Genomic DNA, 17681 nt, shown 5'->3' with positions numbered 1-17681 from the left:
AAATTAAAAGGAAGAGCGAAAATTTTGAAACTAAAGTTATCGCTAATAGAGACTAATATAGATGGACTTCTGGCGTAGATCCGCTGGTATTTCCAGAAAAGATCGCGTCAGGAATGAGACGGTACGGGAGATCATGGATGCCAAACAGACCATCGTGCATGACATTATGACAAAACAACTCATTTGTTATGGTCATGTCCAGAGAATGGCAGAAGATAGGTTGCCGAAGAAGGTCCTTAATTGGGTTCCTCCTGGGAGAAGACGCAAAGGGCGCCCAATGAAAGGTTGGAGGGAGGGGATTGAAGTGGAATTGTTAAGGTGCTCAATGCCCCAAGATTTGTGGTTTGAAAGAGAGCAGTGGAGGTTAGGAGTCGTAGAGCGCGAGGGAGTGCTGTAAAGCGACTTATATGTAGGTATGTTATCGCACTTTAGCCATCGATATCTTAAATTCCCGTTTCTGTACTCTTTTTTGTTCGATTTGACTCGCGGTGCTGTTTGGAATACTTCTCATCACATCAGCAAAACAACACAGGGCATGTGTCATTCAATAATAATCTTTCTAGTTTCACTAAGTTCTTCCAAGTTTCTTCCAAATTTTTCTTGTGCAGTTTTATTGTTAGGCAAAATGTTTCTACGAATCTGGTTTTTCCTTGGAAATTTTAAAACCACCTAGTGCGACACATACAAAAAGAGGGAAAAAAGTTCAAAATTTAAAGCGCAGTCAAGTGTGGTGAAGTCGCCAAGAGCTGTAACCCAAACCATGCCCACATTAACCGTGTTATCTTATTTACTTTTCGAACTGAACTTTTCCCCTAACAATGTATGTCATCACCAGAGGAAAAATCCAATTCTCGAGCAGAGTGAAGGAGGAGGAGTAGCCGGGAGCTGAAATCCGAAGCTTTTCCGTTTTAATTCCGACTGTGTTGTCCTCCTCTTTGCTCCTTTGACCGCTTTTCCACGCAAAAATGTATATGATTAGCCCGGGAAAAGCGAGACCGAAAAAGCGAAACGAACTCGGTGACTCCCCAGGCGTGTCTTTTGAGCTACGCGCCCAGCCTGCGAGTTCTTTGTACAATTTATCCCTCATTCAAAACACAGAAACGAGTTCGCCCCAAGAATTTCCGTGTCGGAGTCAAAGAAAGTTCTTCAGACGACAGAGATTCTGTCCATTAATTTTACCGTGATTTTGGATGTGTGTGCTCCCGCGTAGCCAAGTTGGACCTTGTTAAACAAAAAGGAACCAAGCCACATCAGCTATTGCCAAATTTAATTGGGCACTTTAATTTTTTAAATGAAAACGGTTGTTGCAAATTTCAGTGAAGTTCCTCCGCACTACGAAGCAAATTCCTTAAAATTTTAAAGGAATACGCAAAAACGTTCTCTCGTAAAAAATGAAATTGCCCACTCGAATTTAGCAATAGCTGATGTGGGTTGGTTCCTTCCTGCTAAACGCGATCCATTTCAAAGTTGCAAAATTGACCCAAAAAATTCGATTTTTTACAAGAATATACCTGTGCAATTTTTTCCGAAACCTTTTTTTTTAATTTTGGCATGAGATTGGAAGGAAAATCGGCGAGATTTTCGATTAGAAATGCCTATGATTCTCCTCGTAAATACCCAATTTGCGAATGGAACTTCGGCAACATCGTGATGTAGATACGTTCTTTCTCGAGGGAAATAAAGAAATTTATCAAAATCGGTGGAGGTGCGTAAGTTTACATTTTTTTTTATTTTTTTTATTATTTTTTTTTTGCAGTTTTAACCTTTTCGGGTGTAATAACTTATTCTCTGAGCAAACTGTGGGAGACTTACGAGTGGAAACCTTCCAAAATCAGTTCTGCCTCACATTCTCAAATTCGAAAATTTCAAGGTAATTTCATTTGTTTTTAAAAAAATAATCCTTATTGTAATTTTCAAAATTGCCGTCTGATTTTGCTAATAAAGTATTCACTTCTAATTATATTTGGATCACAAAAACAAAACACCAGTAGTGTTTGGAGAAAGATACCTTTCAGGGTTATATTAAAATGAGGCACTTTAAATGTTTATAAAACATAGCCTTAGCGGAAATCCGTCGTTCTAATGAAATGATAACTTGTATTGGGAATTCCATTTTGCAGTTAGAAACCATTGTTTATGTCTCAGCCGTAAAAGCACCGATGTGCATGAGGGAAACTTACAGCGCATACGTTGTTTACAAAATAAACCAGAAATACTAGTTACTTATTGCAAAACGTAGTCAATTTGAGCCGGCCTGAGTTGTAGTAATTGAATTACAACGCTGCCTAATTTCCTTAACAATCATTCGTTCTTTCGTATAACTTTCTGTACTCACAGGAGGTTTGATATCTTGCCAAACATTCAATAAAATTCACGTTAAACTCTCGCAAATAAAGCCATAACCATTCTCCCGGGGACGAACGGAACACAAACGTTGTAAAGTAGACTTCATTTCACTGAATAAAACCTTCATTTAAACAGACAAACCCGCAGAATTCCGTTCAAATTGGCAACCTTTTTATTTTAAAAGTGGGACGTAACGGTTGCGAAGCGTGAATGATCGATTATCGATATTTCTCCATTTGAAGCTATGGTAAAGAATCGATTATTAAGGTGTTCGCTGCGAACACCCTGTCTATCGATCCTTTCCCATAGGTTTAAATCGCAAATCAACCGATATATCGCAAAGCACGCCACGCCAGTGGGACGTAACGGCGGCGTCGAGAATGTTAGAGACCGTGGAGGAATCTTAAATTTGAGTGGTTGTTAGAGGAAAAAGAGAGCTAGAGCATCCTTTGAGTCGCCTGATGTGGGTTCGCAAATCTTCGCGCAAACAACTTCGCATCCGAAAAGTCTCCGGGAAGATAGCTTTTCGCTGCGACTCAATTACGGAAAATGAGACGGACGAACGAGTTCGAAACGGTTCACTGACCCTCGCTTTAATGAGCTTTTTTATAGTTGCGGTTTTTTTCTTTTTTATGCTGATCGATATTTCAAACTAACGGACCATTTTTTTTTGTCTTGACTAGCATATCAACATAAATATCTGTCGTGCTGAAGACAAACGCCGTATAAACCTCCAGGCGTCGCGAAAGTTCCTTTTAATAAAATAAAAATCCTCTGGTTAACTTTTGAATATTTTTTTTTTTTCAATTTTTCAGGTATTTTTCCCCCGCAATTTTACCTTAAGTTCCTGAAAAATTCTAGAAAAAATATTCATGACTTTCTTGAAAATGTATCATTTTATCGAAGGAAATTTGGCAACACTCGAATGTTTATACGGCGATTTTCCTTAGCGCGGCAGACAAAGGCTCTCTGCCAGTCCCTGCCTCATCAGATTTTTATTTTTTGCCATTGTTCATCTCAACAATCAACTGGGTCAATCTTCATGATTTTTGCGGGTGTCGGTAGTTAATAACTTCTGTGAGCCTGCTACGGAAAAAAATCATGATACTTTCAACTATATTCCTGGCTGATTTTGGCGCCGGCGAGCAGTGCAGTTTCGCACTGGCCAGAGGGATGAGTGAGTTATGTTCTGGTTCAGTTATCCAGATCAAATTATGAGTAAAATTGTCCGTTAAGTTTACAAGCAAAAACAAAAGACATTACTCGTACTTTGCTGAGAAATGCGTAAAATCTCAGAGAAATTTGACAACGTATAGATGTAGTTCTACGCACCCAAAGTGGTATCGCGTAAGACATCTTATGCAAAAAGTACATCGAAAAAGAGACAGTTTCAAATGAGAACCTATTTGTTACCGTGATATTTCATGAGAATTTAACGTGAAACGGCGGGAAATAAAAACGCCTTCAATCAATTGAATAGGCACGATGAGCTCCTAGGAGATCGAATAGTGGTATCACATCCTACAGCACATATCTTAAGGTTTCGTATTATAAACCGTGTAGTTTTCTACCGCTGCATACTAAGGAAAATTTCATATGAGCCTTCCGACGTTGCCATATTTTCTTCGATGAAAAATGAATTTCCTTAGAAAATGTAGAATACTTTTCTTCATAATTGTGAATACTTTTCTTCAAAATTTTCTGACAATTTTGTTCGCAATATACTTTGAAGTATTTGCAATGTTCAAGGAGGAAAATACAGAAGTTTCCTTAAAAACGAAATTTTAGTGGAGGAAATTTGTGAACTCTTGAATTTTCATACGGCGTTTCTCCGTAGCTCGGCAGGTTGGGTGATATTTTGAGCAGTTAAAAAAATAATTATCCTTAATTAATTGATTTTCATATTTTTCTCTACATTAACTAAACCTCTGCCTGGTGCACAAATAGTACTTCAACAGTACAAAATGGAGTGCCGAAATCATGATTTTGAAGGCGATTGCCCATTAAATCTCCACTACGCCAATATGCAGTACTGCGCTTTACCCCCAGAACACCTGAACCACTTGCAAATGGCCGACACTTGCTAACTGCCTGCGACACATACTATGCCGCGCTAAGGAAAAACGTCGTATAAGCATTCAACGGTGGCCAAATTTCCTCTCAGGAAATCTTCATTTTTGAAGACAGTTATGGACACTTTTCCTTGAATTTTTCAGATACTTCAGATCAAATTACGAATAAAATTCTCTGAAAAATTGGAAGAGAAATATTCGCAAGTTTTCCTAGGAATTCTTGATTTATCAAAGGAAATTGAGCAACATCTGTAGGCTCATACGACGTTTATCCTTAGCACGGCAGCAAACAACGCCGAGTAATTTGGGAAACCCAACCTGGACTCAACGTTCCCGCTAGATTTCGCGCTCCTCTGCTCTCAGGCTGTACACCAGTGGCGTATAATCAGTGCTTTGCGATATATCGATTGTTATGCCATTTAAACCTATGGGAAAGGATCGATAAACAGGGTGTTCGCAGCGAACACCTTAATAATCGATTCTTTACCATAGGTTTAAATGGCATAACAATCGATATATCGCAGTTCACGCCACGCCACTGCTGTGCACCCCTTTTTACCGGTCGCTTTTTTTTACCAATTTAACCTGTTACGCCCCTTGTAATTAGAGTTTGAGGTCACCGAGCCAATTATGCATTCAAATGAAGCTGGAGTCGGTTGCCAGCGGGGGGGGGGGGGGGGGGCGGCTAAACACGCTCTTCTCGATGATTCACCGCATTGTTTTGATAGGTAGTGCATTCGAATGGGTCGATGCTAAAACCCGACAAATCTATTTCTCAATGAGCTCCGTGCCCCGTGACAAAGCTAAGGTTTCAAGGCTCATCAAGAGTTGGGTTTGTGAGGTTCTGGCGTCCGTTGATTCATGTGCCCACACCTATCTCATATTCCCAAGCCGGGGCCATAAATTTCCGGTTTATCGGGCTAATGGCTGCCGCGATTCCACTAATGACCCGGGGTCCGCGCTGGCCGGGATGCAAAGCGCCTTTAATTGGGCCAAAAATGCTCCAATCTCGCGCCGAATTTTCCCGAGCGATTCGCGCCGGCTCCTGGAGGGTTCAAGATCCCGAGTGATGAATAATTTTGCGATTTGTTGTCGAAGGATTAACGGGAATGCATTCGAGGGAACTGTGGGTCCACCGTCCACGAGGTCCGAAAACGGACTTTGTAGTTAGAAAAAATAAAAACCGGAATATTTGGTTTAACTCTCTCGAAACTTCTCTGGTTGGGGTCTTCCGATGCTCTCGTAATATAATAATTTCAGCATGTTCGCCAAGATACTGACATCACAGACTCTCCGTTTGAGACCAAAGCTGGCGAAGTTCTGAACTCACTTCACGAACATATTCTGTAACTGTGACGAAGAAAGTTCGGATGCCTTGTAGGTAGAGCGTTCTGTTTATCAGCACTGATTATTATTTATTCAGATTTTATTTCATTTATTAATTAATTTATTTTTTTGTGGAGAATGTTCCACATTTTCCAATTACGTACGTTCAAGCGTATGAAACCTCTCACCTCAACTAAAATCAGAGGAAAACTAAAAGTAAAGATGGCTGAACAAAGATAACCAAAAATTAATTTACAGGACGAATCGATTGTATTAAGAAAAGAAAATTTTTCACATTACCGTGAAACGTAATGCTCGAGAACTTATTAAGAAAAAAATAGTAGGCAGAGAAAATTGTTCGGTTTGAAAGGGTGCTGAAATTAGTAATACTCGATCTGACTCGTTTGAGTTGGATTTGGAGGTCTTCAGTGTGTTCACCTGTTATTTAAGAAGTTTCGATGAGGAGACATGATAAAGTGAAAATTTTTCGATTTTAAAGCAAGTTGAAATCAGTTAGACTAAATCTGGCTTGATTAAACTTTGATTTGTACTGAGAGCAGGAAGTTTGGATTGAACAGGAAAAACCCTTCTTCTCCTTCGAGTTGAATTTAGAGGTCTAAAACCCTTCTTTCTTCTCCGAGTTGAATTTGGAGGTCTTCAGTATGTTCACCGAGTCATCCATGAAGTTTTGATGAGGAAACACACATTGCACCGCTTTTCTCACCTTGTCTATGGGTCCATTCCCAGAAATTTTACGAGTTCTGTTTTTCTTCTCTCTCTATCTCCTTCAGCGCGCGGTTCCAGAGCCACAAGTTTAAGGCCGAAACAGGAAGAGGAACAAAACCCTGTTGGCACTCGGATGGGATGGACTTTTCAAAATTTCAAGACTAGAACTCACGGAAAGTTCCGCAGCGCGAAGACGAGCGGATCCGAGAACTGCAAATAGCCGCCGGTAATGGACTCCCATCGCTCGAGTGGAATTGCGGGTAAGGAACAAGAGTCGGAGGAACTTTCGATTCAATATTTAAAGGCGCTCGCGCTCGGCGATCCGAGCGCTATCTGGCTAATGGAACACCTGAGGATGATGGCTCAATCAACAACACAACGGCGCGGGCTGAGCAGGAGCAGTTCCATCCGGGTTAATAGAATTATGGAGCAGGCATTCTTGCTGCCCCGTTAACAAGTGTGTTACGATATAAGAGCTTCAACTTCAATGAAGATGTTCTTTTGCCGCAAACATTGGATGGGAACCATGGATTCAATGAGGTTTTTCTCAGATCTCTGCTACCAACGTGTACTGCCGTGCTAAACGCCGTATGAACATTCGAGAGTTGCCAAATTTCCTTCGATAAAATGTTTATTTTTGAGGAAAGTTATGAATATTTGTCCTTTAAATTTTCGGAATCTTCAGGTGAAATTGCGAACAAAATTATATGAAAAATATTCATATGTTTACCAGGAAATTCGTATTTTTTCGAAGGATATTTGGCAACGCCTAAAGGTTCATACGGCGTTCTTCCTCAGCATGGCAGAGTAGGTCTCTCAGGTTTTTTCTTCGATATTTTTTTAATGTTTAGTTTATTTTCCGACTGATAATGACTCAGTTTCGAGTCAAAACGTCTCGGGTTTTTTATTATTGTATTTCAGCCTTGCTTCCTGTTTGTCCCCCTTGTTTTTCTCCTGTCACAATTGTCTCGGGCTGCTTCGTAAAAATTCGTATCTAGGACTCAACGATAAGAGATCCTCGCGCTAAAATTACAAGGAGAGCTTTAAAGCAACGAATCCTAATCTCGCGGAGAAAAGCAAATTGTGCTCGGGATCCGAAGTTCAGGTCATGAGATTTTTGGATCGCGCATCCTAACGTTTGAGACCTAGCTGCCGAAAATCGGGTTACAAACCTAAAGTGCTTGGGTTCAAACTTCTATTAAGTCAACAAAAGTACCGAAACACTTCAAACTTCGACGGCTGTACCTTAAGTTTTTAAATGCACAATCCGGAAAACTTCAAAGATCCACATGACCTAAACTTTGGGTCCATGTAAGAAGTTGTTTTTTTTGTTTTTCTCTGTGTAACATTTACAAGAGTAACATTTTGCAACAAGGAACTAATTTTTCTGGCTCATGCATATTAGCGCGTATCTGCATACGGAAACTATGCAGTGGCGCTTGTTTTGTTCCTATAACTAACCAGAAATGGACAAAGTTAAACAGAAAGGAACCAAGCCACATCGGGATCGAACCGAGAAAAAGAGGTTTAAAGTTTAGCTCCTGCCTAAGACTCAATGTAAAAGATACACTTCAAGTTCAATTGCTGCAAAATTTGCTCCAACAAAAACTTTGAATTTTTGGCGATAGATAGTAGAGCAGTGGTTGAGTTCAAAACCACTCATAACTCATTTTTTCCCCAAAATTTGGGTTGGTTCCTCTCTGCTTAACTCAGTCCAAATAGTACTTCATCATTGCGAAATGTAGTGCAATTAAAAAGCGAAAATAAGAGTGTGAGCTGTACTTACCACAGAGCAGCATAAAAGAACAATTAAAAATCCATAGATGGCGCCGGCAGTGCCGACGACCCAGGTAAGACGTATAAACAAGATTACACCGAAAATATTTTGAACACAAGGTAAGTAGACGCCGACGAGGGTGCCCATGCGGGCGCCTCCGGCTTGGGGCTTTGCATCCGGGTCCGCCGGAGCTTGAGCTATCGTATTCGAGTAATTGGCTAGTGAACTGATAAGTGTCGATATCCGCGGACGGTCCTCCATCTCTTCCTGCAACACACCAAAAAACAACCAATATTATCGAACAGTCAATTGATACAGGTTCACGTTGACCCTCTATGGCATAGCGTTACGAATTCGTACACTGGAAAAAAACAACACATTGGATCTAGAGTCCAGACTCTTGAAAACATTAACAAGAAAAAATACTCTTGATTCAATCGGATTTTTGCCTGAATCAAAACGAAATCCGCTTAAATTAAGAGGCTTGGTTCTTGATTTAAGCTAGATTCTGATTGAATCAAAATTACTTTTTCTTGTCGATGTTTTTAAGAGTCTGGACTCTAGATCCAATGTGTTTTTTTCCAGTGTGATAACAACATATTTTTGGGGATTTTAAAAATCAAATCTTCCCTCTGTGGCATGATTTTGCAAATTTTCATTAGTTTTCTCTTTTTGCGAATAACCGATTCCCTGAAATTTAAAAATTTGAGAACAAAATTGGTACTTGATGTTTTTTATGCAAGCTATAAAAAGGGTTAGTGTCCCCCCGAGTCTGGGATTTAAAATTAATTCATGCCATATAGGTCAACATTGAAACAGGTTAAAGTTTAATCACATTTGAAAATTTTTGACTTTTCCTTAATTCAGAGTGTCTACTAATACAGGCAGGCCAAAAATCGGTACTTTTACAGTAATTTTTCGGTACATTTCCAAGAAATTCAGTACGTCCTCGACAGGAAAGTTCAATGCTATTTCAGTGCCTCCATTTGACGAAATTCGAGAAATTTCAAAAATTTGAAATTCTGGCTCGAATTACGACAAAAATGACTTAGCCACAAATTTTTATTGAATATGCAACCTGCAGCAGTGTATTTGGAATTTGAAATGAAACTCTGAAGTTCGTCACAGGATAATTTGTTGACTTTTCCCTCAAAATTGTGTTTTTTACTACTTCGAAGCGTTAGAGGCTAGCATGAAAATTTGCTTAACATTTTATTGCATACAATGTCATGAAATTTCGCATCCTGGTCCGACAGCCTCCATTCTTTGTTTCAGTTTGTTCAAAACTTTCCCGCCTATGTTAATAAGTAACTCGGAATGTGACTTTCGTACTTGAAACTTTAAATTAATACAGACTAACAAGCTTTTCAAACGTATGTAAACTCGGCACGAGGATGAAAACAACTAAAAATGAAAACCGTCCCCGAGGTTACGAGCAGGGGTCCCATGTTCAAAGCTCGCAACTGCAGAGTATTTAAAGTGCATCAACATTTCCACCCGGGGGACCATACGATAAACACGAGGCTCCCGACCATTATTGGACAAGTCGCGGCCCGGACAAACCGCACCGGGGGGGGGGGGGGGGGGCGAAGGGCTTTTAGTGGGCCGCGCGCGCAGGCGAATAAATGGCCTCCGGGGACGGGGCTGCTCGGGACATCTCTGATTAGCAAACATCATTCATTCGCTGTTTATCCCGGCGGAGGGACAAACAAACCTAACCTCGCCAACTTCTCACCCCCGCGCCCTGCCCTCCCTTTCGCAGCCTCCCCCCCTCCTCCCCCGCCACCTCCGAGCGGCTGCGTTTTAGTGGGACGTCTTCATCAAGCCCGCAAATGTTAGGATTTACCGGGTCAAAGTTTTGAAATCAATCATAAACTTCGAAAAAGCCCCGTTGCGAACTTGTCGCGGAATTTGCGAAAGTCTTCGGCAGCTCGTATTCCACTGGACGAAGGGAATTTTTTGCAGGTCAAAAATTTCGCCAAACTGATAAAAATATTTGTGTTCTTGTGTTACTCTCCAAACTTGACCAAATAATTATTTCTGATTTAATCAGTATATTAAATTTTTTAAAAAAAATTAAAATTTAATCAGACTTACCGAGTAGAGATAGAGATTTGTGTCGTATCCGGACATCTTCTCTTTCTCACTAACGAAGGGGTGATCGTCGGCGCCATCACCTGAAACACAGATGAAAAAATTCTATTAGAACAAAATCGAGGAAGATGAGGAACAAAGGCAAATAAAAAGACAGCATAGTAAATAGGCATTTTTTACCTTTAATTTAATATGTGTTGAATTATTGCTTGTTTACAATAGCTTTAGAATGATCGCATGCTTCAGAAATATTGAATATTTTTTTTTATAGAAGGAAATTTGAAACTTAAAACATTGGGCTACACGCTTTTTTTGCGTATTTAAACGTTTTAAACAAATTTTATTTAAATATATCGCAACCACTACAAGAACCACACGTCTTTTATCTATCCACGTGTATTATATTGACAAAGGTGTTCAGAGACAAAGTAACGTTAGATAATACGGATTGTCTGGAAGACCTGGAATTTTGAAACTCTGCGTCTTTTGTTCTGAGAGAATTGATTGTGTTAACTGGTTGCATTATGTGCACATTTTTAAGATTGCACTATAACTTGAGTTGAGTTTCGATCAGTGAATGTAATGAAAGTATCGTGAGAGGCATGGTAACAACGCAACTCTGTTACTGAACTAGGTTTGTTTTAGGGATACAACTATTCGTGCTTCGGTGCGCTATTTTGCCTAATCACTCAATTGAAGGCGCAACGACCGCGCACAGCACACGCGCGATCAAGAGTGTTCTTTTGCCGTGTTAAAGGAACGCCTTCCGATTTGTTACGTGAGATTATGTTTACCTCTTCGCGATTAAAACCGAAAGATATATGAGATAGTCCACGTTCTCCTCTTCTGACAGAAATTAGACAGCTGTATCGTTTACCCGTCAAGTACATCCATTATTGTCGATTTTGCAATTAGGAACAACGATTTCCGGCTAAGTTTGAAAAAAAAAACGTATGTACCATTTGTTTCCCTATGAACTCAAGTGTTTTAATGGTTGAGCCAGGAATTGCAGTTCCTGGTTGCAAAATGAAGCCCAAATCAGCCTCAATTTTCAACTTATTTTTTAAATAAATTACAATTTACCAAAATACGGAAGGAAATTGGAAATCGCTACAGAAAATATTTATCAATTAATCAATAGAATTTTAGTTATTACTCCTACTATCTATAAAATGAGAATAGAAATCTAAGACATGAATGCTGCGTAAATGATAAAGGAAGGTTCTAAGATCCACTCGGCGTCTTGTAATAATGTAAGTGATTTTCTCTGTCCGGACATTAGCTGATATTCGATTTTTTTAGCTCATTTTACTGTCTATCTTTCTAAGGTATTTTTTACTGAGTTGGTCTGCTTTACTGCAAAGGCTCTCATTCAATTGACAATGCCTGATAAGCCAGACCTCACGGACCTCTGTCAATCCAAAAACTGTGGAGACCATACGGGAATACTTAACTTCACTCGGCTTCGGTATAATCCGACCGAAAACGGATGATGAAATGAAATTTTCCTCGTGTCACTTCTGTGATCAACATACAGTTGCGAGATAACATCTCTCGCGTTCGGACGCATACCTTTCAGACTTGACGAAAAAGGATCGTACTTTCCATCTTCCGGAGGAAAAATTGAATGAAAGCCAAGTACAGGATTCTTGCCGTTGCCAGATCGACGCAAAATAAAATGATCTCCAAAGAAGCAAGGACTCTGTAAAAAGGGTCGCTTCGTGCACACTTATTGGCATCAACACAATTCGCCCTGATTGTAAACTTCGCTGCAAGATTGTCGGATTTACGGATAGGGCATTGATTTAAGTTACGCCCTGTAAGCATTAACCACAATATCGGTTGAACATTACGCAACATCGAATATGTTTACAGTTCAGAAGTTCAGACTCCCCGATGCATCCGTATGTGGGTCAAGCGGTAGAGATATATAAATTTCAATATTTCTTTGTCCTCTTCAAGCTGTTAATCATGGTCGCTGATCAAGGTGTGTTCATTACGAAAATCTGACTCCTTGATAGTCCAACCCCTTCAGACTTGCAGGTTTTTCTTTTCTTTTATTTTAATTTTATCACTTGTACCTTCCGAAGAGAATTCAATACTTCCTCCTTCACGCCATAACGGACCATGTAATGTCCGTAATGAGGAAAAACCGAAATAAATAATGTTTTCATAAAAATGCTGTAATAGACATCAATTATACCAACTCTACGTTATCTTAAACTCATTCATGCACTTGGAATGTCATTAATATCACTATTATGATAAGAAAATTGAGTTTCGAACAGGGCCGAACGTTGTCTCTTCTCGTAGGCATTCTCGTAGGCAACGGGCCGAATTAAGGGGGTGGCCACATGGGCCGCAGCCCATGGCGGCAAATTTTTCAATCTTTTTGAATGTAGGTATCAAAAAATGAGAGAAAACAATCGGATTCAGAAAATACATTACAAACGAGAAAAGGCAACAAAATCTCTCATTTCTTGAGAGTAAAAGTATAGTAATTTCTAATTTTGTCGTCTTTCGGTGATACAAGAGACAACACCTTTAGTTAGTCGAGTTAAGAGAGAAACCAAACACGCAATTTGACCTGGAACGGAGCGGCGCGGCGGTCGGCATGAAACATAGCGCCTACAAGACTGCATGAATACTTCACGCATTGCGTAAAACACACTGCGGTGAGCAGCAGTCGGCTTGAAACGCACAGCGCTTACAAGTCTACATGAATACCTCACGCATTGCGCCAACACAGTGCGGTCGTCGCGACGGTGAAAGTTAAAATTTTTAACCACATTTAATTTTGTTCTTTCACAATCTTTTCGTTCTTTTTTAATAATGGAAGACCTTGTCCAAACAGTGGTGGGTTTACGGAACTGAACTTTTGTTAATGTTGACAGGGCTTTTACAAAAAATGTGCCCAACACGAGTAAATGCGTCTTATGCACCCCTCCCCCACCGGCACGTTCACTTGATGTTTTTTATAGATCATATTCGACAGATCACACAGATGAGATTGTTTTGATATCGATTGGTTCAACATGTAACAAAAGCCTCAAAAGTCAATTTAGGAATCTGAGGTAACGGGTCTTATGTGATCGAATTTTTATTCTCTCGAGTACCAAAGGCAATAAAAAGTGAAATTGTTAGGAATTCTCTCATTTTCAGCTTTTCCAAATTAAATCCTAAAATTTTTGTTAGAGGTTATGTTCTACTGTTTTGAACCAAAAGATACATCGAACCACTGTCGAATCCGATCTTTTGATGTTTCAAAACAAATGAGAAGGGGGCGGAAAAATACAGGTGGCCCATGGGCGGCATGTAGGTAAATCCGGCCCTGGTTTCGAAATAGTTTCTCAGAGTCCATGTCCAAAATGTGTAATGCCTCTGTAATAAGTGCTCTATTTCTCAGAGTACCTCTTTCTGAGTTTCACTTTTTTTAATGAAACTTTGAGGGGGTATTGGAGATCCTTTTCGCGGGTGCTGATGTTTTTTTTTTAAATTTTCACTCCAAATGACTAACCTTTCATAACACTTCAGAGTGCCAGAATTCAATGTCCGTAAAGAAAAAAAAAGTCTAATTTGAGCCAAAAAAAGAGCACGGAAAAACATTAAATGTAGCTTTAGCACTTATATCCTTAAAAAAAGGTCCAAAAAGTTTCAAATGCCGATTTTACGTTTAAAAAAATGCAAACTTAACTACGCCTACTGTAAAATGAATGAATTTAAATGTTAAGTTAGCATTTAATGTATTGCAAAGTCAGTATTTGAAACTCGACGGACTTTTTTTTAACAATTTGAATGCTAAATCAAAATTTAATTTTTTTCTGTGTAGTTCCCTCTCGTATAAGGCTATCAAATTTTCTTCGCTCCGGCAACAGCGCGTGGCATTTACAGCCGAGTTTAGCGCGCGCCCCTGGCGTTTATTTGCTCGAAGCCCCGACTGCGACGCACTGGGGATCGAGTCAATGGGAGAGGTCGGACAAACTTTGGAAACTTTAAACGCTTATGACTCCGTTTGTACAAAGCTTTGAGGTTCTAAAAGTGGTTTCATTGTCTTTCTCGTAAAATTTTCTTCCAGACACACTATCTAAAATTTAAAATGAGACGAAGTAAAAATCAAAATTTGCAGTTTCCATCAAAAATTGCATGTCCGACCTCTCCTGCCGTGATACCGAAGAGAGCCGTAAGTGCAAAATTTTCGAAATCGAGTTTTCTTCAAAATTCGTCTAAACTCTTTTACACGAAATTACTGAGACAGCTAAAACAGCAAAATTCATCCTAATTTAATGAAAACGAGACGTATGTAAAAGCCGTAAGGGCACAAAAAATGACACAGTTTTTATTCAAGACAGCCGTAGATGCATGAGAGCCAATGAAAACAGTGCTTTCCAGTAAAGTGCCGCCCTCTTCTGCCAATTACTAACCTGCAAATGTGTTTGTTGTGCGTCCAAAACGCAACCACGAAAGCATGCATAAGAAAGCACTTACGGCTGTCTTGCCTAACAATAACCTAGCATGAAAATGAAACATACCCTTTTTATGTAATGGAAATATAATCAGTCGATTTTGAAACATCCATACGATTTCTAGGAGTCTTCCGGACGATTAGTGGCAATTTGACAAAGAACGGAGGCTTCTTTCAGTAAAATGATCTTGTCAGAAGCTTCTGAGCCCGTTTCCTCAAAACTTCATTTTTGCACTTACGGCTCTCTTCGCTATCACGGCAGTCTCTAGGTGACTCGATCCACTGTGCGACGCTGGCGCTGACTTGCGGGTGAAATGGTGGATATGAGCTCTCGCGCGATGTGAAAATTGCGAATGGAGCGCGGATTCTGACGCACACCACGGGGATTGGATCATCCTTGCATCTCGTCGTCGTCCTCGGCTCCCGTGTCACGGAAAAGAGGCGTATGTGCATTCCTACATGAGCCACGCTTAGCACATGCTCATATGTGCCCCGCGGCTCATCTCAGATTCCACTTATAGCTCTGTTCCGTAACACGGCAGTCGGGTCGTTCCTATTCCGCACGCTTGCAACACGTCATGCGAACAAAGGTTCTGCAGGCGTCTTACATGCGAAAACACCGCTTTCAACGGAATAGTGATGACGCGGGTGCTCTCGCTCAACGGAGCAGGGGGAGGGGGTGAATCACCTACCTGATTACCATATGTTTGGGGGAACATATTTTAAACAATGGGCCATCAGAAAATGTCTAAACCAGAAAAAGACGTCACATGTTCTCTCTTTAAAATCTCTCTAATTTTGATTCAGTTCGAAATGCACAGAGAAAAACGGATTGCTTAAATTAGCATTTTTATTGTAAGATTTACATTGAAAAACGTCGGACACTTTTTTTAATTACAAAATTGTTAAATCAGCGATGTCATTTTTTCCGTATGGGTCACTAAACTTAGTATTTTTCATTTCGTACTTTGTGAGACCAGGTGAATAGATACCGTGATGATTTAATTGCTTCTTTTATAGCCTACAACGACAGTCAAATCACTGTCTCTCCTCACTTTTCTTTAATGTTTGTCAAAATAAAACGCATTTCGATGTGTAATTCTTGCTTCTCATTGACTACAGATAACATGAATGAGATTCGATTCCTTGATTTTGAAATATTAATTTCGACTCTTCTATTGTTTTCATATAAAAAAGGAGTAGAAAGACGTAGGAACCCGTGCTTGCTTCTGATTGGTGCCGAAAAACATCAATCGGTTCGGCGGGAAACCAGGCCCTGTTAAATTTGCGGAAAAGTTGCGATTTCTGAACTGAGTGGTTTCTGAACTTTCTCGGGTTTTGAGTTACTTTTTCGCGTTTTCAATGTGCGGACCGTGTTTCACGCGTCATTTACCTTCAGATAATTGAATCCGCAAGCCTAGACTCGTTTTTGGTTTAGTGACCGCCATTTGTGACATTTTTTGGTCCTAATATATTCGGCGAAAAATCCTCTATACCTCGGGATCTATTAACCAAAAACTGAATTTTCGAGTATTTTAACAGAGGCCCCGGACAGCATTGAGTTATGCGGAGAACAGGGCTCGTATAAAAATTGAGAATTTAGTGAATGAACTATTCTACCCCAATCCACAGCTAAAGATGGGTATAATTGAATGAGGATTTACAAGTGGAGAAATTTCGGTAAGGAAAAGTTACTCTCTCAATAAAGATCCATTCAGCGGCTCACCGAACACTCGAATTAATTAATATAATAGCGAAAAGGGACTTTAAAGGTCAAGATCTCTCATGTAAAAGTAAAAACTTATAATGATTTACTCGTTATGATCTATGGGAGAAGAATGGGATGCTCAAATATTCTGCGAGTTTTATTTTTACATCAGTGAACTGTTATGAAAAACAATACGACCGGAAACATTTTTACAAAAGTTTCGGCTCAACCCTCATTGAAGCAGAATTCCAACCCCTTCATTTTATGCCTCCGGTCCAAGTCTTTAAAAGTTCATCATTTACGTCTAGGTTTAAGAGGAGAAAAAATATATTCAAGCCGGGCGCGCGGTAATTTCGCAATAATTAATTATTAAAATTAAGACTCAATTTAAGTTTTTACTGATCAACAAGAGAACAACAGCGATATTCTTTTGTTCTTCCGTTTCCGGTTCATTCATTTTCCGTGGCCTATTTCCTCCAGTTTGATGATACCGCGGGGGTATAAAGAGCCGACGCGATATTGAAAGCTGGCAATGGGGCAATTAATAAAGTTTACAGAGAACACCGAGGCCTGTAGAACAAAGGAATGCTGCAGGATACAGAGCCGGTGAACTGATATTTGAAGGGTTTGGATTGGCGCATTTGCCGGTTTTATGGGAAAATCTGAAGATTTTGACGAGGAGAGGAATCCATTTTGAAAGAGACTCGACTAAATATTGCGTGAACATACGAACAACGGGAGCGCGTCTTGACATTTACTGTGAATTATAACCCGTCTAGAATACTGGGAACTCTCAAAGGCCCAATGCAGCACATGAGCACAACAATGGCGTGGCGTGAATGATCGATTGTCAATATTTCCCCACTTGAAGCTGTGGTAAAGAATCGATTATTAAGGTGTTCGCTGCGAACACCCTGTAATCGATCGTTTTCCATAGGTTCAAATGGCGGATCAATCGATATATCGCAAAGCACGCCAAGCCACTGGAGCAAAACCCTCAGTGATGCGTTTCGCGTTACTCCAGGACGCCTCCGTGGCTATGATGGAGAGCATAAATTTCCTAATTTCGGATCAAATATTTTTGCAACTGAAAAAGAGCAAATCGACGGCGTAAGTAAGCACGTATCTCGTTAGCGATGTTGGAAAATTTCCACCTCTATCACTGGAAAA

General features: G+C 40.0%; 1 protein-coding gene across 7 annotated transcripts in view; it reads right to left on the bottom strand.

The window, feature by feature from the left end:
* kcc (solute carrier family 12 member kcc) overlaps nucleotides 1–17681 on the bottom strand; it is a 149143-nt gene that overhangs the window by 43385 nt on the left and 88077 nt on the right. For all 7 annotated transcript variants that reach the window (XM_019044787.2, XM_019044788.2, XM_019044782.2 and 4 more), the window contains 2 exons: nucleotides 10345–10424; nucleotides 8257–8514 (listed from right to left, as the gene is read on the bottom strand). In XM_019044787.2, coding sequence (XP_018900332.2) covers nucleotides 8257–8514; nucleotides 10345–10424 — 338 coding nt within the window. The remainder of the gene's footprint in view (nucleotides 1–8256; nucleotides 8515–10344; nucleotides 10425–17681) is intronic.

This window comes from Bemisia tabaci, chromosome 8 (assembly GCF_918797505.1).
Source record: "Bemisia tabaci chromosome 8, PGI_BMITA_v3".
Taxonomy (NCBI): Eukaryota; Metazoa; Arthropoda; class Insecta; order Hemiptera; family Aleyrodidae; genus Bemisia; species Bemisia tabaci.
This window is presented reverse-complemented; position numbering and strand designations above follow the sequence as displayed.